General features: G+C 43.2%; 1 protein-coding gene across 1 annotated transcript; it reads left to right on the top strand.

Moving 5' to 3' along the window:
- Positions 1 to 1,305: 1,305 nt before the first annotated feature.
- On the top strand, positions 1,306 to 26,329 carry LOC132400269 (adhesion G protein-coupled receptor F5-like). The gene is made up of 5 exons (XM_059981241.1): positions 1,306 to 2,545; positions 7,729 to 7,770; positions 7,858 to 7,914; positions 23,533 to 23,599; positions 25,438 to 26,329. The coding sequence occupies exons 1-5, from the start codon at positions 1,307 to 1,309 to the stop codon at positions 25,509 to 25,511; spliced, it is 1,479 nt and encodes a 492-aa protein (XP_059837224.1). The 5' UTR covers position 1,306; the 3' UTR covers positions 25,512 to 26,329.
- Positions 26,330 to 26,908: the final 579 nt, after the last annotated feature.

Below are 26,908 nucleotides of genomic sequence, written 5' to 3'. Positions count from 1 at the left end.
TGCAAGCCTTCAAAGAGAAACTGCAAAAGTTCTTGGCTGAAGCAAACATCACATTGTAGAAAAAAGTTCTTGTACATATAACAAGAATGATGTTCTAGAGTGGTTTTGCTATGGACAGCTGTGGAGCCTAAGTCATTGGGTATATTTAAAGTGGAGGTTCATGGGTTCTTCATTAGTAACGGTGTTAAAAGTTACGGGGAGAATGCAGAAGAATAAATCAGGCATGATAGAATTACAAAGCAGACTTGATGGGCCAAATGGCATAATTCTGCTCCGATGTCTCATAGTCTTGGAGTCATAGAAAAGTACAGCAGAGAAATAACCATTCAGTGCCAAACCATTTAAACTGCCTACTTCCATCGACCTACACACAGACCATAGCCCTCCATACCCTTACCATCCACATACCTATCCAAGCTTCTCTTAAATGTTGAAATCAAGTTTACACACATCACTTGTGCAGGCAACTCAATCCAAATGCTCACGACCCTCTGAGTGAAGGCGTTTCTCCTCATGTTCCCCTTAAGTTTTTCATCTTTCTCCCTTAGCCCATGACCTCTAGTTGTAGTCCCACCCAACCTCAGTGGAAAAAGCCTGCGTGCATTTACTCTGTCTATTCCCCTCATAATTTTGTATATTTCTATCAAATCTCCTCTCAATCTTTTACATTCCAAGGAATAAAGTCCTAATCTATTCAATCTTTCCTTACAACTCAGTTCCTCCAGACTGAGCAACCTCCTTGTAAATTTTCTCTGTACTCTTTCAACCTTATTTACATCTTTCCTATAGGCAGGTGAGTAAAACCTGCATTCAAAAATCCAAATTAGGCCTCACCAAGGTCTTATACAAATTCAATGTAACATCCCATCTCTGTACTCATGTTTATAATTATCCAAGGAGGTGGGGGAAAATTTTTTTCGAACTTTTTTGACTTTACTAGCCCTTGCTTCTTTGATTCAGTATCTCTAAAGATATTTTATGGCTCTGGGGAGGAGAGGTGCTGGGGGGGCTGAGTAATGTTCAAGTCAACTTGCTTCAGTCATTTCTTGAATGTTTTGTATGTTCAAGTCTTTATCTTTGTCCATTTCTATTTTAAAAGTATGTGAGTTGCTGAGAATTACATTTGATTGATTAATAAATAATTAATTCCTTTTGTGTTTTTCAGAATTTCTTGCAAACTGTAAACACCATGATTTCTCATGAATCAATAGAAGCCTGGATGATACTCTCCAGCCTAACATCTCAAACACATATCATTTCTAAATTATTACTGTCAGTGGAGACATTTAGTTGTCAACTCAATCTGATGAATGACACTTTAGATATTAAAATGGAGAATCTACAGTTCAGAGCTACTAAAATTGACAGCCGTGGATCAAAGAGCCCCTTTGATATAACCTTTGATACTTTTGGCACTGAAGGCTACACCAATTTATCTACTAATATATTCATTCCCACTGATGAACTTGAAAAGTTGGTAAACAAGGTAGTTGTGACAATTGCATATCCAACATTGATTGATATTTTACCCAGCAATGCAAACTTCGAAGGAAATTTCTCAATTAATGGTCTTGTTGTGACAATAACATTAAGTGATAAGAAACCAATTAATACTAAGATGACCTTCTCAACGAGAAACCCTACACTTGATTTTAACTCTGCCCAATGTGCATTTTGGGACTTTAGTCATAATGGTATATGGAATAATGATGGCTGTACGCCAGATCTTGACGGAGAAAACGTCATTTGTAATTGTGAGCATTTAACATCCTTTTCCATTTTAATGTCCGCTAAGCCAGTGAAGGACAGTATTCTGAGTTCTATAACCCAAATTGGAGTTGCTGTTTCTCTAGCAAGCTTAATAATAACCATCATTATAGAAGCAGTGGTATGGAAGCATGTGACCAAGAGTAAAACATCACATATTCGCCACATGGCAATTCTGAACATTGCTATCAACTTGCTGATAGCAGATGTATGGTTTATCGTGGCAGACTCTGTAAAACAAGATACAGGAGCTTGTGTGGCTGCAACCTTTTTCATTCATGTTTTCTACCTCGCCGTATTCTTTTGGATGTTCACCCTTGGCCTTCTACTTATGTACCACCTGGTTTTCTTACTCCACAATATCAGCAAATCTGTTTTGATGGGAATCTCATTTGGCATCGGCTATTTGTGTCCAATAATAATTTCAGCCATTACAATTGGAGTTACCTATCCACAGAACAGTTACATAAGAAAAGACGCCTGTTGGCTCAGTTGGAGGGAAAAATACCCGATACTTGCTTTCATTATACCAGCTTTGTCTATCATCGTAAGCAACATTATTGTTCTAGTTGTGGTCATATTCAAGCTCCTACGACCAAAAATTGGAGACAGGCCCAGGGGCCATAATGAGGAGAAGGATACAATAAAACCGATTGTGAGGAACATTGCAGTGCTAACCCCAATCCTTGGACTCACATGGGCATTTGGAATACCAACCTTTCAAAAGAACCCCCATATTGCTTTCCAATATATATTTACAATTCTCAATGTTTTTCAGGTATGTATTAAAAAAGAATTATGACCTTCATTGTATAACGGCATAGTTATAATTATGTACTAGATTTTATGTAAAACAATCAAGATCAACTAAATATCTTCTAGTGGTTCAGTTCAATAGATGATTTGATAAAAGTCTGCACAACATTTTCTATGTGACAGTAACTAAAGTCCAACACATGGATGAGTCCTGCAGCTTAGGGATCATGGAAAATTTTGTTTTTTGAGAGCCCATTCGCCATGACAGTGAAATAGAATATCACTGAAGTTGCTTGATCTGAGTGTTTGCCGCACTTTGTTTTTTATTTCAGATTTCCAGCATCTGCAGTTTTCTTGATTTCTCTGTCACTACTCCATGGGGCGCTTCTCTGAATTACAATTTCAACATTGTCAGCGCATCTCAACATGCATCATGGGGGAGCACTGCCATACTTTTAAAGGATAACCACAATTGTAGTGAAGACAAAGAACCATAGATAATATTTAATCAAACTACTGAAGCACTTCAGGGTTAAATAAGTGACACAAATCTCAATCCAAAAATGGTAGCTGGAAAATTTAAATTCAATAAGTTAATATTGAATCTGAGGAATAAGCTAGTACCGTAAACACTGGGCTAGAACACTGCAGCAGAGTACAGGCCCTTCAGCCCTCAATGTTGTGCCGACCCATATACTGCTTAAAACGAGTACTAAACCCACACTACCCCGTAACCCTCTATTTTTCTTTCATCCGTGTGCCTGTCCAAGAGGCTCTTAAATAACCCTAACGTTTTAGCCTCCACCACCATTCCTGGCAAGTCATTCCTTGCACCCACAACCCTCTGTGTAAAAAACATATCCCTGATATCTCCATTAAACTTCCCTCCCTTAACTTTCTACATATTCCCTCCGGTGTTTGCTATTGCTGCCCTGGGAACAGGGCAGGGCTATGCACCCTATCTATGCCTCACATAATCTTGTAGACCTCTATTAAGTTCCCTCTCATCCTTCTATGCTCCAAGGAGAACAGTCACAGCTCTGTTAACCTTGCCTCATAAGATGTGTTTTCGAATCCAGGCAACATCCTGGTAAATCTCCTTTACACCTTCTCCACAGCCTCCACATCCTTCCTATAATGAGGTGACCAGAACTGAACACAATACTCTAAGTGTGGTCTCCCCAAAGATTTGTAGAGTTGCAACATGACCTCTCTCCTCTTGAACTCAATCCCCCTATTAATGAAGCCTAGCATCCCATAGGCCTTCTTAACTATCCTATTAACCTGTGCAGCGACCTTGAAGGATGTATGGATTTGAACCCCAAGGTCCCTCTGTTCAAACACACACTTAAGTAACTGACTATTAACCCTGTACTCAGCCTTCTGGTTTGTCCTCCAAAATGCATCACCTCACACTTATCTGGATTGAACTCCATTTGCCACGTTTCTGTCCAACTCTGCATCCTGTCTATATCCTCTTGTAACCTTCGACAACCTACAGCTCCATCCATAACCCCTCCAATCTTCGTGTCATCCACAAACTTACTCACCCATCGTTTCACCTCTTCATCTGGGTCATTTATAAAAATCACAAAGAGCAGGGGTCCCAGGACAGATCCTTGTAGCACTCCACTAGTCACCGACCACCAGGCAGAATACTTTCCTTCCACTACTACGCTCTGCTTTCTTCCTGTAAGCCAATTTTTTTATCCAAACAGCCAAGGTTCCACTGATCCCGTGCCTCATGACTTTCTGGATGAATCTCTCATGGGGGAACTTCTCAAATGCCTTGCTAAAATCCATGTAGACCACATCTACCTCCCTACCCTCATCAATTTCTTTTGTTACCTCTTCAAAAAACACAATTAGGCTTGTGAGGCACAACCTTCCCTTCACAAAGCCATGTTGACTATCCTTGAGTAGACTGTATTTCTCCAAATGCTCATAGATCCTATCCTTAAGAATCCTTTCCAATAGTTTGCAGACCACCGACGTAAGACTCACCAGTCTACAGTTCCCAGGATTCTCCCTATTACCTTCTTTAAACAAGGGAACTACATTTGCCATTCTCCATTCCTCCAGCACCTCCCCTGCAGCCAAACAGGATTCAAAGATCATAGCTACTGATCCAGCAATTTCTTCTCTCACTTCCCACAGCAACCTGGGGTATATTATGTCCGGCCCTGGAGCTTATCAATCTTGATGTTTTTAAGAAGATCCAACATTTCTTCTTCCTTAATTTCCACATTGTCCCTCACACAGGCATGTTCTATTTTGACCTCACCCTGATCAAGGTCATTTTCACTTGTGAATACTGAAGCAAAGTATTCATTTATGACCTCCCCAACCTCCTCCTCCACATGTTATCCTCTTTATCCTTTAGCGGCCCCACCTTCATTCTTGTCATCCTTCTCTTCTTCACATACACATAGAATGCCTTGGGGTTCTCCTTAATCCTACATGCCAAGGCCTTCTCAAACCCCCGTTGAGTTGTCCTAAGTCCTTTCTTAAGCTCCTTCCTGGTTACCCTATATTTCTCATGAGCCCCTCCTGCTTCCTGCTTCTTATATCTAACATAAGCTTCCTTCTTCCTCTTGACAAGTTGCCTCACGTGTTTCGTCAGCCATGGTTCCTTTCTCGTACCATTTTTTCCATGTCGCAGTGGGACAAACCTATCCTGGACCCAGCACAAGTATTCCCCAAACTGCTTTCACATTATTTCAAGCTTTCACCTTTGAACATCTGTATCCAATTTACTCTCACTAGTTCCTGCCTCATCCCTTCATAGTTAGCCCTTCCCCAGTTAAGCACTTACCCATTTTTTTCTGCTTTTATCCTTTTCCACAGCTATGCTGAAGCTAAGGGAGTTGTGGTCACTCTCACCAAAATGCTCCCCCACCAAGAGGTCTGCTGCCTGTCCAGGTTCATTACCCAGAACTAGATCCAGTATGGCCTCTCCTCTCATCAGCCGGTCTACATACTGTGTCAGGAATCCTTCTCGAATACACCTGACAAATTCCATTCCCCTTGCAGTCAGGAGGTGCCAGTCAATATGAGGGAAGTTGAAATCACCCATAACTAGAACCCTGTATTTCCTGCACCATTCTAAAATCTGCCTGCTTATCTGCTCTTCGGTGTCCCGAGGGCTATTTGGGGGCCTATAGACTACTCGGACACTATGATTGATCCCTTCCTATTTCTGACTCACACTGACTCAGTGGACACTCCCTCTGCAGCATTCTCCCTTTCTATAGCCGTGATACTGTCGCTGACCAGTAATGCTACTACCCACACCACACCCCTGCTTTTCTGCCACCCACCCTATTCCTTTTAAAACACCTAAAACCCGGTACCTGCATCAGCCAATCCTGCCCTTCCTCCAGCCAAGTTTCAGTAACGGCCACAACATCATAGTTCTACATACTGCTCCGTGCTCTAAGTTCATCCCTTTTATTCTGAATACTCCTAGCATTGAAATAGACACATTTCAACCCCTCTGACTGGCTACATTTATGTTTTGTCCCCTGCCTGTCCTTCCTCACCAACTCAGAACACATAGCATCATGCCCTTGTCCTTCTACCCTAATATCTGCACTCACATTCTGATACCCACTCCCCTGCCACACTATTTTAAACCCTCCCCAACAGCTCTAGCAAACCCGCCCGCCAAGATATTGGTCCTTTTCCAGTTCAGGTGCAGCTTGTCCTTTTTGTACAGGTCAGACCTCCCCCGGAGGAGATCCCACTGATCCAGAAATCTGAACCCCTGCCCCCTGCACCAACTCTTCAGCCACGCATTCATCTGCCATAACTTGCTGTTCCTACCCTCTCTGTCTCATGGCACAGGCAGCAATCCCGAGATTACCACCCCCAAGGTCCTGCTTTTCAACTTCTTTTTAACTCCCTATATTCCTTCTTCAGGACCTCATCCCTACTCCTATCTATGGTCATTGGTCCCCACGTGGACCATGGCATCTGGCTGCTCTCCCTCTCTCCTGAGAATATCAAGAACTCGATCCGAGATATCGTAGACCCTGGCACCAGGGAGGCAACAGCCCATCGGGGATTCTCGATCTCTCTCACAGATCCTCTTATCTGTCCCCCTAACTAATGAATTCCCTATCACTACTGCTCTCCTCTTTTCCCTCCTTCCTTTCTGAGCTGAGGGTCCCATCTCAGTGCTAGAGACGCGACCACTACAACTTGTCCATGGTAGGTTGTCCCCACCAACAGTATCCAAAACAGTATATTCATCATTGATGGGAATGGCCAAAGGGGTGCAATACTCTTTCTGTCTATTTCTCTTCCCTCTCTTTACAGTCACCCAGTTACCTGTCTCCTGACTTTTAGGGGTGACTGTCTCCCTGAAACTCTGATCTATTACTGCCTCTGCCTCCCGAATGATCCAAAGTTCATCCAGCTCCAGTTCCCTAGTTCAGTTTAACAGGAGCTGAAGCTGGATGTACCTTTTGCAAGTGTAGTCATCAGAGACAATTATGCTGTCCCTGACTTCCCACATCCTACAATCAGAGCACTGGACTGCCCTATCTACTGCCTCCATTACCAACTCCCAAGTTAATTAAATTAATTAATGAAACTTACCCAGCTTTACCTCACCAGGAGCAAGCTCATCCTCTGCCTCTTCTCGCCGAAGCCTCTCGAGCCAAAGCCTTAAAGCTTCACTCCTTCACTGGCCCACTCAATCACTGACCGCTCTCCACTGGCCGACTGCTTGGGTTATGGTAAAAATAAACTGTTTTACTAATTCACTTCTATACTCTGGGAGAGAAATCTTGTTGTTTATATTGGTAATTGGTTGATTATTGTCACATGTCCTGAGATACAGTTAAAAAGTCCTGTCTGCTCACCATCGATGTGGATCATTCCGTACACAATACATTGAGGGAGTACAAAGGAAAGAAATAAGAATGTAGAAAATAAGGTATCATAATGACAGAGAATGAGCAGTACTTTCTTACTTACCTACTGCCTGTTATACCACTGACTTTTTGGGCAATGATGAAGGTCCTCAATCTCTGTCTATATAAACGCATTCTTCATCGCTGTTTCTGTAACTTGTTTTTTGACCAGTCAGGGTTGATAGTTCTGTGCTGGATGACTGAACCTAGAATGGAATGTTACAAAATGTTTGAAAGGTTTTAAGGATCTATTTGTTAATTTCTGAAATTTATTTTTAATTTCTAGGGTTTCTTTATTTTGGTCTTCGTAACATGCATGGATAAAAAGGTGAGCTTCTGCTGTTATCTTCACCAATTTTCCTGCAATTTGTTTTGCAGTGAACCTAAAAAATGTTTTATTCTTTTGCTAAAACAGGTGCAAGAGGCTCTATTGAAGAAGTTCTCATTGACCAGATTTTCTTACCGATCAGAGGTAAGGGAGTTAAAATAGTATACAAACAGAGCAGATTCTGAAAAAGAAATGAACTTTTTACAGTATGTTTAGGAATTGGGAGAAAAGTGAGTAATTGTGAGGTCAGAAAGACAAGTTTGGTATTGGTTTCTCATGGAAACTGGAGAATTAGAGACATCAAGACACCTGATGGTCCTCGGGACAGGGCTCTGGCAGCACAAACTTCCTGTGCAAATGAGAATGTAGACAGCAAGAAAAAAGGACAGTGTCAGGAGTCTGAGTGATGGAGGTAGAAAAGGATGAAAGAATTGGACAAGATGATAAGTGTTTCTAAGGCAGAGAGTTGTGGAGGAAGGGTCACCCACCCACCACACCAACTCCACCTTCACCATCAACAATCACTGAGTATGTTAACGATGTGACAAAGTGTAATATGGTGAATGCATCTCTCCATGAATGGTCCAATTTCAGTTCATGTGCACACTTCTCACAAATCAAAATAAAATCACGTCAAGTTTAATCGTCATTCAAACCATACATGGATACAGCCAAATGAGACAGCTTTCCTCTGGGGCTAACGTTTAGAAACAGGCACATGCATTCATAATACAAGAAAAGGAAAAAAGTACAAAGTCACATAAGAAAACACATTTTTAGTCCAAGTCAATGAGCGACGTTAAGCAAATTGATGGTTCCGCACAGTACAGCCTGTAATTCAACCAATCCAACACTGGAGGGCAGTACTGACTGGAGCGGACACCCCCAACTGAGGCCATATGCCATGCTACAAAGCAAGCTTGTAGACTGACCCTAGTTCCTCTCTACAACCAAGGCGACATAGTACCTTGCTGCCTATCTGTCCACCAAACATGGGAAACATGCCTGTGGCAATCAATATCCAACAGGGCCTTTCGATCGCAAAAGAAATAAACAAGATAGTCACTCATGGTTTCACTAGATGCCACTCATGCCAATTTGAAAACGCCAACTCTGGTGCCTTGAAGTAGTAGGCAGCAGCATTGTCTGCACCCAGGTCAGCTTTCTGAACAAAGTCCGGCTCCTCCTGCAGCCCAACAGCCCGACTCAACTCCCTCAGCCCAAAGGTTGACTTGACTCCCTTGACCCGACAGCCTGACTCGACTCCTTTGGTTCAACAGCCCGATTCGCCTCCCTGGTCCAATGACCCAACTCGCCTTCTCTGAACTGTCAGCTGGCTCTTATGACAACTCAGCTGGCTCTTCCTAAAAATTGCATCTGCCATGAATTTGCCCACTCACCTAACCTATCCAAGTCGCTCTGCATTCTCACCGCCACCCAGCTTCATGTCATCCGCAAACTTGGAGATGCTGCATTTAATTCCCTTGTCTAAAGCATTAATATATATTGTAAACAACTGGGGTCCCAGCACTGAGCCCCACTAGTCACTGCCTGCCATTCTGAAAAGGTCCTGTTTACTCCCACTCTTTGCTTCCTGTCTGTCAACCAATTCTCTATCCACATCAATACCATACCCCCAATACCGTGTGCTTTAAGTTTGCACACTAATCTCCTGTGTGGGACCTTGTCAAAAGCCTTTTGAAAATCTAAATATACCATATCCACTGGCTCTCCCCTATCCACTCTACTAGTTACATCTTCAAAAAATTCTATAAGATTTGTCAGACATAATTTTCCTTTCACAAATCCATGCTTTGTCCGATGATTTCACCTCTTTCCAAATGTGCTGTTATCACATCTTTGATAACCGACTCTAGCATTTTCCCCACCACTGATGTCAGATTAACCGGTCTATAATTCCCGTTTCTCTCTCCCTCCTTTTTTAAAAAGTGGGGTAACATTAGCCACCCTCCAATCCTCAGGAACTAATCCAGAATCTAAGGGGTTTGGAAAAATTATCACTAATGCATCCACTATTTCTTGGGCTACTTCTTTAAGCACTCTGGGATGCAGACCATCTGGCCCTGGGGATTTATCTGCCTTTAATCCCTTCAATTTACCTAACACCACTTCCCTACTAACATGTATTTCCCTCAGTTCCTCCATCTCACTAGACCCTCGGTCCCTTACTATTTCTGGAAGATTATTTATGTCCTCCTTAGTGAAGACAGCATCAAAGTAATTATTCAATTGGTCTGCCATGTCTTTGTTCCCTAAGATCAATTCACCTGTTTCTGACTGTAAGGGACCTACATTTGTCTTGACCAATCTTATTCTTTTCACATATCTATAAAAGCTTTTAGTCAGTTTTTATGTTCCCTGCCAGCTTTCTCTCATAATCTTTTTTCCCTTTCCTAATTAAGCCCTTTGTCCTCCTCTGCTGGTCTCTGAATTTCTCCCAGTCCTCAGGTGTGCCGCTTTTTTTTTGCTAATTTATATATTTCTTCTTTGGACTTGATACTATCCCTAATTTCCCATGTCAGCCACGGGTGCACTACCTTCCCTGGTTTATTCTTTTGCCAAACTGGGATGAACAATTGTTGTAGTTCATCCATGCGATCTTTAAATGCTTGCCGTTGCATATCCACTGTCAACCCTTTTAGTATCATTTGCCAGTCTATCTTAGCTAATCCACATCTCATACCTTTAAAGTTACCCTTTTTTAAGTTCAGAACCTTTGTTTCTGAATTAAATATGTCACTCTCCATCTTAATGAAGAATTCCACCATATTATGGTCACCCTTACCCAAGGGGCCTCGCACGACAAGATTGCTAACTAACCCTTCCTCATTGCTCAATACCCAATCTAGAATGGCCTGCTCTCCAGTTGGTTCAGAAAACCATCCCGCATACATTCCAAGAAATCCTCTTCCTCAGCACCCTTACCAATTTGTTTCACCCAATCTATATGTAGATTGAAGTCACCCATTGTAACTACTGTTCCTTTATTGCACATGGAACACTTACCCAACAGGCTGGTATATGTCTAGGGGAAAAGGAGATCCAGCCACACACCAACCCCACCTCCCGTACATGCAGGTGCTGTGAGAATTGAGTTTATGCCTCGTGCCCGCACACCATATCAAACCCACAACAAATACCGTTATGAAATACACTTTAAAGAGTTTACTAAGTTTAACAGAGTATTAGGCAATACAATATATATGCAAGGGAAAAAAAACAAAAAGGCGCCAACTTATCAAAGTTCAGTCAGTTTAGTGCACATCGTTGGAGCTCAACCATCAACCATCCGACCCCTCGTCGCTGCCTCTGACCTCCACGTCTTCACACCTAGGACCATGCCCGGTGGTCTTCCGAGCAGTGCAGCGCACGTCCACCTTCCTCGGCGTCTTCCTCCTGACTCTCCACCAAAAGCCCGCGAAAAAACCCCTCCACCAAGTTCCCAGCCTCACAAGACAAAATAACATTCCCCATTGGTTAACAAATGAATACAATTACCAGATCAACAAGTATAAAGCAAAACAACTGCGAGAGAAACACTTATCAGACAAAGAAGCATTCCTACTCTTAACAAACCAAAAAAACCCATTTTGAGTAACATACACAGGACATTGTACACACACATTTCTAATTTCCTGTTTAATGCCATCCCCAACCTCACTACTACTGTTAGGTGGCCTGTACACAACTCCCACTAGCGTTTTCTGCCCCTTAGTGTTATGCAGTTCTCCCCATATCGATTCCACATCCTCCAGGCTAATGTCCTTCCTTTCTATTGCGTTAATCTTCTCTCTACCCCACCTCCTTTTCTTTCCTGTCTATCCCTCCTGAATATTGAATATCCCTGGATGTTGAGCTCCCATCTTTGGTCACCCTGGAGCCATGTCTCTGTGATCTCAACTATATCATATTCATTAATAACTATCTGCACATTCAATTCATCCACCTTGTTACGAATGCTCCTCGCATTGACACACAAAGCCTTCAGGTTTGTTTTTACAACATTCTTAGACCATATACAATTATGTTGAAAAGTGGCCCTTTTTGCTTTTTGCCCTGGATTTGCCTGCCTGCCACTTTTACATTTCACCTTACTACTTTTTGCTTCTACACTCATTTTACACCCCTCTGTCTCTCTGCACTTGTTCCCATCCCCCTGCCACATTAGTTTAAAGTCTCCTGAACAGCAGTAGCAGACGCTCCCCCTAGGACATTGGTTCCAGTCCAGCCCAGGTGCAGACCGTCCTGTTTATACCGGTCCCACCTCCCCAAGAACTGGTTCCAATGCCCCTGAAATTTGAATCCCTCCCCCTTGCACCATTTTTCAAGCCACGTATTCATCTGAAGTATCCTCCTATTTCTACTCTGACTAGCACGTGGCACTGGTAGTAATCCAGAGATTATTACCTTTGTGGTCCTACTTTTTAGTTTATCTCCTAACTCCCTACATTCACCTTGTAGGACCTCATCCCATTTTTTACCTGTATCATTAGTACCTATCTGCACCATGACCACTGGCTGTTCACCCTCCCATTCCAGAATGTCCTGCAGCCGCTCAGAGACAATAGACAATAGATGCAGGAATAGGCCATTCGGCCCTTCTAGCCAGCACCGCCATTCACTGTGATCATGGCTGATCATACACGATCAGTACCCCGTTCCTGCCCTCTCCCCATATCCCTTGACCCCGCTATCTATAAGAGCTCTATCTAACTCTCTCTTGAATGCATCCAGAGACTTGGTCTCCACTGTCTTCTGGGGCAGAGCATTCCACATATCCACCACTCTCTGGGTGAAAAAGTTTTTCTGCATCTCTGTTCTAAATGGCCTACCTCTTATTCTTAAACTGTGGCCTCTAGTTCTGGACTCACCCATCAGCGGGAACATGCTTCCTGCCTCCAGTGTGGCCAATCCCTTAATAATCTTATATGTTTCAATCAGATCCCCTCTCATCCTTCTAAATTCCAGTGTAAACAAGCCAATTCGCTCCAATCTTTCAACATATGACAGTCCCGCCATTCCGGGAATTAACCTTGTGAACCTACGTTGCACTCCCTCAATAGCAAGAATGTCCTTCCTCAAATTTGGAGACCAAAACTGCACACAGTACTCCAGGTGGGGTCTCACCAGGGCCCTGTACAGCTGCAGAAGGACCTCTTTACTCCTATACTCAATTCCTCTTGTTATAAAAGCCAGCATGCCATTAGCTTTCTTCACTGCCTGCTGTACCTGCATGCTTGCTTTCATTGACTGATGTACAAGAACACCTAGATCTCATTGTACTTCCCCTTTTCCTAACTTGACTCCATTTAGATAGTAATCTGCCTTCCTGTTCTTGCCACCAAAGAGGATAACCTCACATTTATCCACATTAAACTGCATCTGCCATACATTTGCCCACTCACCCAACCTGTCCAAGTCACCCTGCATTCTCATAACATCCTCTTGACATTTCACACTGCCACCCAGCTTTGTGTCATCAGCAAATTTGCTAATGTTACTTTTAATCCCTTCATCTAAATCATTAATGTATATTGTAAACAGCTGCAGTCCCAGCACCGAACCTTGCGGTACCCCACTGGTCACAGCCTGCCATTCCGAAAGGGATCCGTTAATCACTACTCTTTGTTTCCTGTCAGCCAGCCAATTTTCAATCCATGTCAGTACTCTGCCCCCAAAACCATGTGCCCTAATTTTGCCCACTAATTTCCTATGTGGGACTTTATCAAAAGCTTTCTGGACCCTTTACCCTTGCACCAAAGACATCCTTGACCCTTGCACCAGGGAGGCAACATACCATCCTGGAGTCTCGTTTACGACAGCAGAAACTCCTATCTATTCCCCTTACAATCGAATCCCCTATCACTATAGCTCTCCCACTCCTTTTCCTTCCCTCCTGTGCCGCAGAGCCACCCATGGTGCAATGAACTCGGCTGCTGCTGTCTTCCCCTGATGAGACATCTCCCCCAACAGTATCCAAAACAGTATATCTGTTTAGGAGGGAGATGACCTCAGGGGACTCCTGCACTATCTGCCTACTGCTACGCTGTCTAGTGGCCACCCCTTCCCTTTCTGCCTGTGTAGACTTTACCTGCGGTGTGGCCAACTCACTGAATGTGCTATTCACGACTTTCTCTGCATCGCAGATGCTCCAGTATGAATCCAATCGCAGCTCCAGACGCTCAATGCGGTCTGCCAGAAGCTGCAGTTGGACACACTTCCTGCACACACAGTCGTCAGGGACACTGGAAGTATCCCTGATTTCCCACATGCTGCAGGATGAACAAACCACGGGGCCGATCTCAGCTGCCTTGATCTACCCAATACTTGCCTCAACTTTTGAAACTTTCTCCTTTGAAAGGAACTTACCCGGCCTTACCTCACTTGGAGTGAAGCTCATCCTCAGCCTCTTCTTGTCGAAGCCTCTTGAGTCAAAACCTCAAATCTCCACTCCTTCACTGGCTGCTTTCCACAGGCGTGGTGAATCTGTGGAATTCTCTGCCACAGGAAACAGTTGGAGCCAGTTCATTGGCTATATTTAAGAAGAAGTTAGATATGGCCCTTGTGGCTGAAGGGATCGGGGGTATGGAGAGATAGCAGGTACAGGGTTCTGAGTTGGATGATCAGCCATGATCATACTGAATGGCGGTGCAGGCTTGAAGGGCCGAATGGCCTACTCCTGCACCTATTTTCTATGTTTCTATGTATCTAAGTTTGCTGATGATACTAAATTGAGTGGAAAAGCTAATTGTGCAGGGGATACTGAGAGTCTGCAGAGAGATATAGATAGGTTAAGTGAGTGGGCAAGGGTCTGGCAGATGGAGCACAATGTTGGTAAATGCATGGTCATCCACTTTGGAATGAAAAATAGATAATCAGACTATTATTTAAATGGTAAAACGTTGCAGCATGCTGCTGTGCAGAAGGCCTTGGGAGTGCTTGTTCATGAATTGCGAAAGGTTGGTTCGCAGGTGCAGCAGGCTATCAAGAAGCCAAATGGAATGTTGGCCCTCATTGCTGGAGGGATTGAATTTAAGAGCAGGGAGTTTGTGCTGCAACTGTACAAGCTACTGATGAGGCTGCTTCTGGAGTACTCTATACAGTTCTGGTCTCCTGACTTGAGAAAGGATATTCCGGCTTTGGAGGTAGTGCAGAGGACGTTCACCAGGTTGATTCCAGAGATGAGGGGGTTAAGCTATGAGGAGAGATTGAATCGCCTGGGACTGTAGTCACTGGAATTCAGAAGGATGAGAGGAGATCTTATAGAAACATATAAAATTATGAAAGGGATAGATAAGATAAAGGCAGGAAAGTTGTTTCCACAGCAGGTGAGACTGGAACTAGGGGACATAGTCTCAAGATTCAGGGGAGAAGATTTAAGATGGAGTTGAGGAGAGACTGTTTTTCTCTCAGAGTGGTGAACCTATGGAATTCTCTGTCCAGAAAATCAGTTGAGGCTTCTTCACTAAATATATTTAAGAAACAGTTAGATAGGTTTTTACGTAGTAAAGGAATTAATGGTTATGGGGAAAAGGCAGGTAGATGGAACTGAGTTTATGGACTGATCGCCATGATCTTATTGAATGGCGAGGCAGGCTTCATGGGCTGGATGGCCTACTCCTGCTCCTATTTCTTATGTAAGGTTAAGGGGAGTAGATTCAGGATGGAGATAAGGAGGAACTGCTTTTCCCAGAGAGCAATGAATCAGTGGAAATTTCTGTCGAATGAAGCAGTGGAGGCTATCTCAGTAAATATATTTCAGATGAGGTTGGATAGATTTTTGCATATGGAGGAGTTAAGGATTATAGGGAAAAGGTAGGTCGATGCTCAGATCAGCCACGATCCTATTGAATGGCAGAGCAGGTCCGACAGGCCAGATTGCCTACTCCTGCTCCTATTTCGTATGTTCTTGTGTTCTCAGAGTGGTAGCTGAAGAGATTGTGGAGGCGTAAGTCATGAACTTTCAAGAATCACATGGTTCTAGAGGACTGGAAAATTGCAAATATTACTCCACTCTTTAAGAGGAGAGTGAGGCAGAAGAAAGGAAATTATAAGCCAGCACCCCTGACTTCTGTGGTTGGGAAGATGTTGGAGGCAATTATTAATGACAAGGTTTCAGGGCACATGCAGACAAGTGATGAAATAGGCTGAAGTCAGCATAGTTTACTTAAGGGGAAATCTTGCCTGAAGTATTGGAACTCTTTGAGGAAGTAACAGGCAGCTATACAAAGGAGAGTCAGCAGATGTAGTGTACTTGGATTCTCAAGAAATCTTTGACAAGGTGCCACACATGAGGCTGTGTAACAAGAGTCTACGGTATTGCAAGAAAAAAAGCATGGATAAAGCACTGGCTGATTGGAAGGAGGCAAACAGTGGGAGTAAAGGGGGCCTCTTTTAGTTGGCTGCCGGTAAGTAGTAAGTAAGTGTTCCACAGGGGTTAGTGTTGGGACTGCTTCTTTTCAAGTTATACTTTCATGGATTGGATGATGGAATTGATGACTTTGTGGCCAATAATATGGCAGATAAAAAGACAGATGGAGGGACAGGCGATGTTGAGAAAGTGCCAAGAGAGACTTAGACCGATTAGGAGAACGGGCAAAGAAATGGCAGATGGAATATACTGTAGAGAAGTGTATGGTCATGCACTTTGTTAGAAGGAATAAGGGTATAGATTATTTTCTAAATGGGCAGAAAATTCAAAAAGCAGAAGGGACTGACTTGGGAGTCCTTATGTAAGATAGACTGAAGGTTAATTTGCAGATTGAATCATTGGGAAAGGTAGTAAATGCAGTATTTTCTTTTCTTTTCAAGAAAGCAAGGATGTAATGCTGAGGCTTTTTAAGGTGTTGGTCAAAATACATTGTGAGTATTGTGAGCAGCTTTGGGCCTCTATATCTAAGAACAGGTATGTTGGTCTAGTGGAGGTTCACGAGAATAATTCCGGGAATCAAAGGCTTGTCATATGAGGGGTGTTTGATAGCTTTGGACATGTACTCACTGGAGTTTAGAAGAATGGGGGGGGGGGGGGATCTCACTGAAACATATGGAATATTGAAAGTTGAAGATAGAATGAATGTGGAGAGGATTTTTCTATAGTGGGTGAGCCTAGGACCACAGCATGAGTACAGAGGGAGCTCGAACAGAGATGAGGAGGAACTTCTTTAGCTAGATGATGGTGAATCTGTAGAATTCATTGCCACAGATGGCTGTGGAGATCAAGTCATTGGATGTACTTAAAGAAGAGTTTGATAGGTTCTTGATTGGTCAGGGTGTCAAAGGTTACATAGAGAAGGCAGGAGAATGAGATTGAGAGGTATTATAATATGGCCTTTGTGGAATGGTGGAGCAGACTCGATGGACTAAATGGCTGAATTCTGCTTCTATGTATGAATGGTTTTATGGTCTAATTCCATAGAAACATGGAGATATTGTTAGGTTCCAATTACCATAGTTGTTGGTTTTTGCCCTTTATTGCAAGATGTGCCAGAGGTATGGTGAGCACCAGATGAGGAATTCTTGTTGTAACTGTGTGCAGTCAACTTATTTATAGCAAGTTATACTTGCTTTGGAAGTAGTACATATTTCTCATTTGATTTCATCCTGAATACAAGTGAAGAAAGAACTGGGCTTAGTCCAGAAAAGTTAGAGGAGATTTCATAGCACAAAAGGATGTTATTCCCTGTACCCTGTTCCCTGACCAGCCTTCCTCCATGCCTCAACCTTTAACACACTCAAACTCCGGGGACTGGAGGCAAATAGTCATTGTGGTAAACTTCAATAGTTCTTCTTTGGAACAGTGTGATATCTGAGATATGGTTTATATTTATTTATTTCTTTATTTGAGATATGGTGGAGAGTAGCCCATTCCAGCCCTTTGAGCCATGCTACCCAGCAATCCCCAATTTAGTATGAGCCTAATCATGGGACAATTTACAATGACCAGTTAACCTACCAGCTGGTATGTCTTTGGACTGTGAGAGGAAACCAATATGGTCAAGGGGAGAACGTACAAACTCCTTACAGACAGCAGTGAGAATTGAACACAGGTTCCCAGTACTGTAAAGCATTGTGCTAAATACTGTGCTGCTCATAATTCAATGCTTCCAAATGCGAACATTATTTCGAGTAGGAACATTTTATGTAGTTCTCAATTGCATTTTCATAATTGCTGATGTAAGTCCCTGGTTAAGGTTTCTACTGCTATGCTCTGAGATATTTTATTTTAACAGTTTTCTGTTGAAGCAGTGTGTTCTGCTGGAAAGAATGTTTCTGTTTTGGCTAAAGACAAGGAGCCATGTTGTCCAACTTAGGGATGTTGTGTCAGCCAATCAGGATTGCTGGATGTGTGAGAAGATTCTGGAGAGCTGGGGGGGGGGGGGGGTGGGGAAGAGTTTACTGAAGGACAGCTTTTTGGTGGGAGGTGCAGAGAGATGAGCACCAGGGGAGATGCCTGTAGGATCCCATCCGAGGGGGTGACCTGATTGCAAGAAGTGCTTCATAGGTGGATGATTCCAAGAAGGGAAACTCTACTTGCAGTTGCTGATGAGCTGTCGCGCTGTGACTAGAGTGCTACACCCAGCAAATACAGGAATGAGTCCTGATAAAGGGTCTCTGCCAGTAATGTTGACTGTTCACTCGTTTCCATGGACGCTGTCTGGCCTGCTGAGCTTCTTCAGCATTTTATTTGTGTTGTTAATGATTATGAGCACATTTAGACTGGTTTAACTGTAGTGGGCCCTTTTATCTTTTTTCCTTTCTCTGTAAGCTGTTTATATGATAAAGTAGAAAATTGGTAATATCTGTTCTTAAAAATTTTATGCTGGTGTACGATCTGTCTTTTCTGATTACCGATAACTGTGCATGGGCAGTATTTATAAAGCATTTGCTCAAATTGACTTTTCTTTAATTGGAACAGCACGACATTCCTGTTTGGTTGAACCCCATATCATATATATATAGTGTTATGTCCGCAGCCCCCTCCTTTGTGAGAATCGCAAGAGCACTAGTTGAGGGGGGGTCAGTAGACCCAGGAAGTGGGAGAGAGAGACGTGCCGAATACCGCGTTCCACCGGTAAAACAAGGCGACATTGACTATTGTCTCATGGAGACCACGTGTGAAGCCCTCGGGCAAAGTGGGCTGGTTGTGAGAGAGATTGTATCATAACCTGATTGACACCTGCGACCCCGCGAGGAAGTATAAAGGAGGGTCTGGGGGGACAATCCCTTCAGACGCACCAAGAAGACACGATAGCGATCCCGTCATAGCGGGAAGCTATTTTGAAGGAAGCCACGTGCGTTAGATTCCGGGCCTGGAATCTGTGGCGGGAATCACGGAAAACCGCTTTTAACTAACATCGGGAGGGAGCCCGCTCCCCTGATTCAACGGATTTGCTTCATAAAGACCCGGGCAAGTTTTCCTTTTCTCACCAATCTCTCTCTCTCTGTCCAACCCGTGAAACCCAGCGATTCCCAAAAGGTTGAAGCCTGCAGACTTCTGAGTGACTTTTATATTTCCAACGCACAATATATTATCCCCTAGACAACAGTAGAGCTTATTTCTTAACGATGATTATTACTATACCCACGCTTTGGATTGAGTATTGATGACGTGCATTATCTGAATGTTTGTATTATCCTTACTTTTGTGCCCCTTTATAAATAAAAACGTTTGAAACTAGTGCCATCAGACTTCAACTGACTTAGTTTAGCTCCAACTAAAGGGGTTAGAGGTGAAAAGGGAGCAGGACCAAGCTGAGAGGCAAAGACAGCATGAAATTCAGCTAAAAGAACTAGAAGCAGCCGAGAAAGAGAAGGAACAAGCGGAAAAGCAAAGAGAGTATGAGGAGAAAGAGAAACAGAGGAAACATGACTTGGAGATGGAGAAGATAAGGAACGAGCAAAGAGATCAAGGGTTAGACCGAGCGGAGCGGTTTAATGTTAGTAGGGAGTTGAGATTGGTACCTCCGTTCGAGGAGACAGATGTTGATAGTTATTTCTTGCTTTTTGAAAAGGTGGCAGTAAATCAGAAGTGGCCAAAAGAGCAGTGGGTGGCATTGTTACAAAGTGTGTTAAAGGGGAAGGCCCAACGAGCATATGTGGCGTTGTCCCTGGAGGAGGGAGAAGCGGAGAATTATGTTGAAGTAAAGGAGGCCATTCTCCGGACTTACGAATTGGTACCTGAGGCGTATAGACAAAAGTTTAGAAATTTAAGGAAAGGGTGGAATCAAACGTATGCCGAGCTAGCCCATGAGAAGGGGGTGCTCTTGGACCGTTGGTGCACCGCGGAAAGGGTGGACGAGGATTATGAGCATCTCAGGGAGTTACTTTTGACTGAGGAATTTAAAGGTTGTGTTCCGGAGGAGATCCAGATGTATTTGAATGAGAAGCCAGATAAGTCCATTTCAGAATTTGCTAGGTTCGCGGATGAATATGTCCTAACCCACAAGACAAAGTTTTCCTCGAATAAAAGTTCCCAAAGGGACCGTGGGAACGATCGAGAAAGTCCGACGAGTGAGGCAGAGGTCCCACCAGGAGCTAGCGGCAAAGGTAGAGGGGATCAGTAAAAGAATAGAAGTGGTGGCTTTACATGAGGTCATTATGGATTGTGAGCTGGTGTCTGGACCCATTGTAATCAGAGTTCCCGAGAACTGACGCGGACGTCCTACTCGGTAACGATTTAGCAGGTGGTAAGGTTTGGTCAGCAATGTTGCCAACCCGCCGACCGGCGAGTGCGGTGGCTTCGCCCCTAGAGTCCCAAATCTATCCCGCATGCGCAGTCACTCGCAGCATGTCGAGAAAGGCAGCTGAGAATGAGAGCAGTTTAAATTGGGCCAGTTTTGATTTGGCCGAGACGTTTCTACCGACCCTGTACCACGAGGGTTTAGAGGGTGGTAAAACGAAGAGTAGTAAAGTGAAAGAGGAGAAGGGAGCGGAGATAGATCTGCCTTTAGCGAGGAGAAAGGTCCTAGAGGCAGAAAATAAAGATGAGGAACCGATAGAGCGGTTAACAGGTCCAGGGTTGGACATAGATGATCTGTCTGGGTTGGCAGAACTGGTTGAGGAAGTTGAAACTTCTAAAGTTGTTCCCGATAGTGAAATGAGGGCAGCCCTAGATGAAAAGGGTGCCATTACCTCGAAGAAGTCTGCTGGGTTGGCAGATGAGGTTGTTTCAGCCCATGGGGTTGAGTTTACTCCGGAAGGGAGTTGCCCAGAGAGTACCTGGGAGAAACGGGGGAACTTAGGAGTTAAAAAGGGTATGGGTATTGAAAACCTGGAAGAGGCCAAAGTCCCATTTGAGTGTGTCCAAGATGGGGATGCACGTGGTGCTGAACCTGGTAATGGAGCTCAGAAGAAGTCTGAGGTATTTGATTCAGTGGAACGGGGCGGCCGTCCTTGTGGGTCAGATAGACTTGGTTCAGCGGAAAAAGGGTTAACCTTGGTAACCGTGGGAAGTATGAGTTCCCCAGTGTTTGTACTCGAAGGTGGGTTCAAAGTTAATGCAGAATTTAAGAATGAGGGGGATGAGGATTATTGAAGGAAATGGGAAGTCTGTAGTTCCCAAGTCGAATGAAGAAATTTTAAACCTGGCAGATCGCTCACAGAGTGAGCCGGGAGATAGCAGGGCCCCCCACTCTATTGTTATGCCAGGATGGGGTGTGAAGAGGCCAAATTCGAAATGCTACTTGAACAAAGAGTTCGAATTAAACACCCATAGCCTGAAGGGTCCTAACAAAAGGGCTAGTCACCTGGGAAAAATTAAAGCGTTGGGTGGAAATGGTCTAAGTTTGGGGCATGGTGTTGATAAAATAACCCCGATGAACGAGGCGGGCAGGAGTTCACCACGCCAAATTACTCAAGTTCCCTAAGGGGGGGGGGGACTCACTGGAAAAGAGGCGATGGTTAATGGGGATGCCATTTTAAACAGCAAATCAGGTTGTACGGGATTGCGCCAAAGCCTGTGAATAATAAAGACAGCCCCTTTGGAGACCTGCCGGTTAAGTTAAACGACCGAAACGATTAGTATTCGCATAAACTTTTGTAGATGCACCTAAGCTAAGATCACACCTCCTTAGTTTTGTTACGAAAAAAAAATAGGTGGTTATTAACTTGAAGTCTGATGCTACAAGACTTTAGTACGGTATGCGATGTTAAGATATTAAAGAAAGGGACACTGTAATTGTTAACTATTTAGATACTGACTTGAATGTATAATGGTAGTACTCTGTGAAAAGAAAAGCTTGTGTATTGTGTTAGATTCAAAAATCCTGTATGACTCTGTAAGAATCTATATTTCTTTTACTGCTGGTAAAAACCTTTAAGAGGGGAGGTGTTATGATCCCAGCCCCCTCCTTTGTGAGAATCGCAAGAGCACTAGTTGAGGGGGGGTCAGTAGACCCAGGAAGTGGGAGAGAGAGACGTGCCGAATAGACACAGGAAGTGGGAGAGAGAGATGTGCCGAATAGACACAGGAAGTGGGAGAGAGAGAGACGTGCCGAATCCCGCATTCCACCGGGATGCAAAACAAGGCGACATTGACTATTGTCTCATGGAGACCACATGCGAAGCCCTCGGGCAAAGTGGGCTGGTTGAGAGAGAGATTGTATCATCCCAACCTGATTGACACCTGCGACCCCGTGAGGAAGTATAAAGGAGGATCTGGGGGGGACAATCCCTTCAGACGCACCAAGAAGACACGATAGCGATCCCGTTGTAGCGGGAAGCCATTTTGAAGGAAGCCACGTGCGTTAGATTCCGGGCCTGGAATCTGTGGCTGGAATCATGGAAAACTGCTTTTAACTAACATCGGGAGGGAGCCCGCTCCCCTGATTCAACGGATTTGCTTCATAAAGACCCGGGCAAGTTTTCCTTTCCTCACCAATCTCTCTCTCTCTGTCCAACCCGTGAAACCCAGCGATTCCCAAAAGGTTGAAGCCTGCAGACTTCTGAGTGACTTTTATATTTCCAATGGACAATATATTATCCCTTAGACAACAGTAGAGCTTATTTCTTAATGATGATTATTACTATACCCGCGCTTTAGATTGAGTATTGATGACGTGCATTATCTGAATGTTTGTATTAACCTTACTTTTGTGCCCCTTTATAAATAAAAACATTTGAAAATAGTGCCATCAGACTTCAACGGACCTCTCTATCTTTGCTGGTAAGTGATCCAGTTACGGGATACGTAACAATAGGTATCCGTTAGTCTCGTGAGACCATGGATTTGTGCCTTGGAAGGTTCCCAGGGTGCAGCCCTGGGCAGGGTTGTATGGGAGACCGGCAGTTGCCCAAGCTGCAAGCCTTCCCCTCTCCACACCACCAATGTTGTCCAACGGTGCTAGGACCCAAGCAGCTGGGCACCGGTGTCGTCGCAATGTGTTGTTAAGCGCCTTGCTCAAGGACACACAAACACGCTGCCTTAGACTGAGGCTCAAACCAGTGACCTTCAGGTTACTAATTTGATGCCTTATCCACTAGGCCACGCGCCAACACAACCCCATATCAGACTGACCCTATATGTTTATTATATTTTATTGCTTGGGAAAGGTGGCCTTCTCACCATTGAGTAATATGGCTGTTCGCAGAGTTAGCTAAGGAGCCAAGTTGGTGTACGAGCCCTGGTGACAGGATTGCACTGAGATAAGTGTTAAGAGACATTCTGAACTGAGAAATGGATGAAGGAGGAATTAGAAGGAGGCTGTTTCTTCATGCATTGACACCATCCCTTTACTTTTTCAGTCTGAACAGACTGCTTCCACAGGAGAGTTTAACTCGAAGCATGAAATTGCACTTTCTGGGAGTATAAGTAAGTATAACATAAAACTGAGCACAGCTGGTCTGAAGTAATTACTATAACTTTACTTTCTTAGAAGTAGCTATCATTTAGCAGTGAGTAAATCAGTAGCTTGAAGTATTTTAATTATTTGGTTAAATTGACTCTGTGGACCTGATTGAGCATAACATAGAACAGTACATCACAGGAACAGACCTCTTGGCACAGAATATTGTGCCAAAAAATTAATAATCAAACAGCCAACCAAACTATTCCCTTACACCGACACAATGACCATATCCCTCCATTTTCCTCACATTCTTGTGCCTATCCAAACGTCTCTTAAATGTCCCTAATATATCTGCCTCTACCACCACCCAGGCGGCACCAACAAGTCACCCACCACTCCGAGTAAAAAATCTGGTCTCTCACATCACCTTTAAAATTACACCCCCCGAAACACTTTAAATCATGCTCTCTGGTATGAGGCATTTCAACTCTCGGAAGAAGATGCTGTCTGTCTACTTTAACCATGCTTAGCTAATCTTATAAACCTCCGGATGGAGGTTTCCACCACCCCAGAGAAAACAACCCAAGTTTGTCCAACCTCTGCAATAGCACAAGCCCTGTCTGCCAGTAAGATTGCGTGTTTACCCCCTCAGTAATATTCGCTATCTCCACTCTTGCCTCTCTCCCACTACTGCCTGTTTCTAAGCTTGATGAATCCTCTCTTGCCAATCACCCAACTTAGACTAAAACTCATTGTAGCTTCTGCCCTGCCTGTGGTATACAGCAGCAAGCAACTTTCTCCCTTTCCATCTTTTTTCCCTTAAGTGTTTCTTCACAGGATGTGGACTAAGTAGATAAAGCAAAGTGTGTTGCCTTTCCTAAAATGCCTTCTTATTGATTGGATAGTTTAACCTATTTTGGATGGTATTTATTGTGAGCCAAGTCAAGCACTCTTTATATCCAGTGAGAAGAGTATACTTTGGCTGGCTGCAATCAGTGCAGAGCATAGTGAAAGAAGGAAGGTGCAAGCAGTTAGACTATTGTGAGAGTTGGTCAGTATTCAAGTGGTCAATCTTTGGCTCCACAGGGTCAGTGTCAAAGTGGTTTGGGATTGGCTCAATAGGTTTGGATGAGAGCAGTCTTGGTCAAGCATAGGTGGAGGTTCTAAGTAAGTAAATGAGTAAGTTTCTAGTAAGTTTATTTCTGTTAACACATAGCTAGTGCACTGAGAATGGGTTCAGAAGTAGTGGTTCTTTGTTTGAGATGTGGCAACTGTGGGAAGTCTCCAATTTCCCAGATAGCTGTATCTGCATAAACTGCACTGAGCCTTAGAGATCGTGTTAAGTACCTGCATCTGCAGCTGGATGACCATCAGCTCTCATGAGAAAGTGAGGAGGTGATAGATAGGAGCTACAGGGAGGTAATCACCCTAAGAGAATAAAATTTTAAAATACTGCCCATACTGCCTTATTCTTCCTGTGTTTGACACCTCCTCCAGAATTACGTTATAGTCTGTGTTCTCTGCTCTTCCTCCTCACTCAACCCATTAGATGATAACATTTGGGTATCTCAGTTTCACACTCTGAGCTCTGTCTACCAATCCCTCTGCATTTCTGTCTCTCATCCTTTTGAAAATTCCTCATATGATCATAACTTTGATCATCTTTCCTCGCTTTTCTCCTATCAGATTCTAATCACAGTGTTTCATTGGCAGAGAAATTGCACTGGAAGTACAATCTGTTGTTAAAACTGATGTCTTGTTCAGTACTGAAGTAAAACAGCAGATGAACCAGTAAAAAGATGTGCATTAATATGGCATTACTGCTTAACTTTAACCATATAATTTCCTCTTGCTCTTTCAGAGAAGCCCAATATTTCAGGTTGTTTACATTCATATAGCAAGGACAAACTCCTGGGCTATTCTACTCTGAATTAACTGCTGAAGCTCAGAAGACAGAACTGACTCTTCAGATGCAGAGGAGAGTTGATTACCACCTCAACAAATCTATTTCAGCAGTGAATTAAGAAGAAATGATCATTTATGACAGAAATTTCAAAACTGTAGGGAATATTCGGTATGTAATTAATATGCATTATTCCAAAGGATTAGCAATTTTTTCTTTGTATTCTAGGGCAATAATTAATATCAACGAAAAATAAGAACATTGTGGATATTAAAAACAATTAACTACTGTATTATATAGATTGGCATAAAATTTTTCCATTAATTAAATAATTCACTCACATAGATTTTTCAAACTGGGTAGTCATGTAGACAATATTCAGATTTCATTTTAGATAAAACACAGAACATGCTGAAGGAACTCAGCAGGTTAGGCAACATCCATGGAAATGAAAAAACAGTTGAAATTTCAGGCCATGACTGTGCTTTAGAACTTCTGCTTTGGATTTCAAGCATCTGCAGAGTTTCTTTTGTTTATTTTTTTCATTTTAGATAGCTATATTTGTGTTCAGCTTATTTTGTCTGATTACAGGTCACTCCTCCTACCTCTCCCCAACATGTATCACACTGTGGTACGTTCTACAAATCTGTGTGTTCATTCCATAGCAAGATTCAATTGAATGGCAGATCACTCACTGTTGAGATGTAGCAGGATGCTCATTTAATATGAATTTCCTAACTGTCTGGCTATTAATTTGAAATTATAGAATATTACTCATATTATTGAATATTGATAGATCTAGATAGAGTGGATATGGAGAGAATGTTTCCCTTTGTGGAGGATTTTCAGACCAGAGGGCACAGCCTCAGAATACAAGGATGTCACATTAGAACAGAGATGAGAAAGAATTCCTGTAATGAGAGGGTGGTGAATCTGTGAAATTCATTGCCACAGATGGTGGTGAAGGCCAAATCACTGTGTATATTTAAAGTGAAGGTTGATAGATTCTTGCTTAATTACGGCATCAAAGGTTATGTGGAGAAGGCAGGAGAATGGGGTTGAGGGAGATAATAAATCAGTCATGATAGAAGGGCGGAGACTCGATAGGCTGAATGGCCTAATTCTGCTCCATGTCTTATGGTCTTAAATGCTGTTTGAATTAATGGGTAGTGCATTGAGTTGTATTCTGTTGAGTCTTTCGATTACATGACATTTCAAGATGCATTTTGCTTTCCCTTTGGAAAAATTCCTAGATAAATTTTAGTTTAGTGCTTTTGTTTCAGTGCAAAAAGGAGAACATCCTGGGAATCAAAGATAAGGAGAAATTTCTTTATCCGGAGAGCGATGAATCTGTGGAATTGTCACAAATGGCTGTGGAGGAAAGTGAATGGGTACATTTAAAGCAAATGTTCTTGATTAGTAAGGGCAT

The sequence above is a fragment of the Hypanus sabinus genome, chromosome 10 (assembly GCF_030144855.1).
Source record: "Hypanus sabinus isolate sHypSab1 chromosome 10, sHypSab1.hap1, whole genome shotgun sequence".
Lineage (NCBI taxonomy): Eukaryota > Metazoa > Chordata > Chondrichthyes > Myliobatiformes > Dasyatidae > Hypanus > Hypanus sabinus.
The sequence above is the reverse complement of the archived record's forward strand: the minus strand, read 5'-3'. Positions and strand labels throughout refer to the sequence as shown.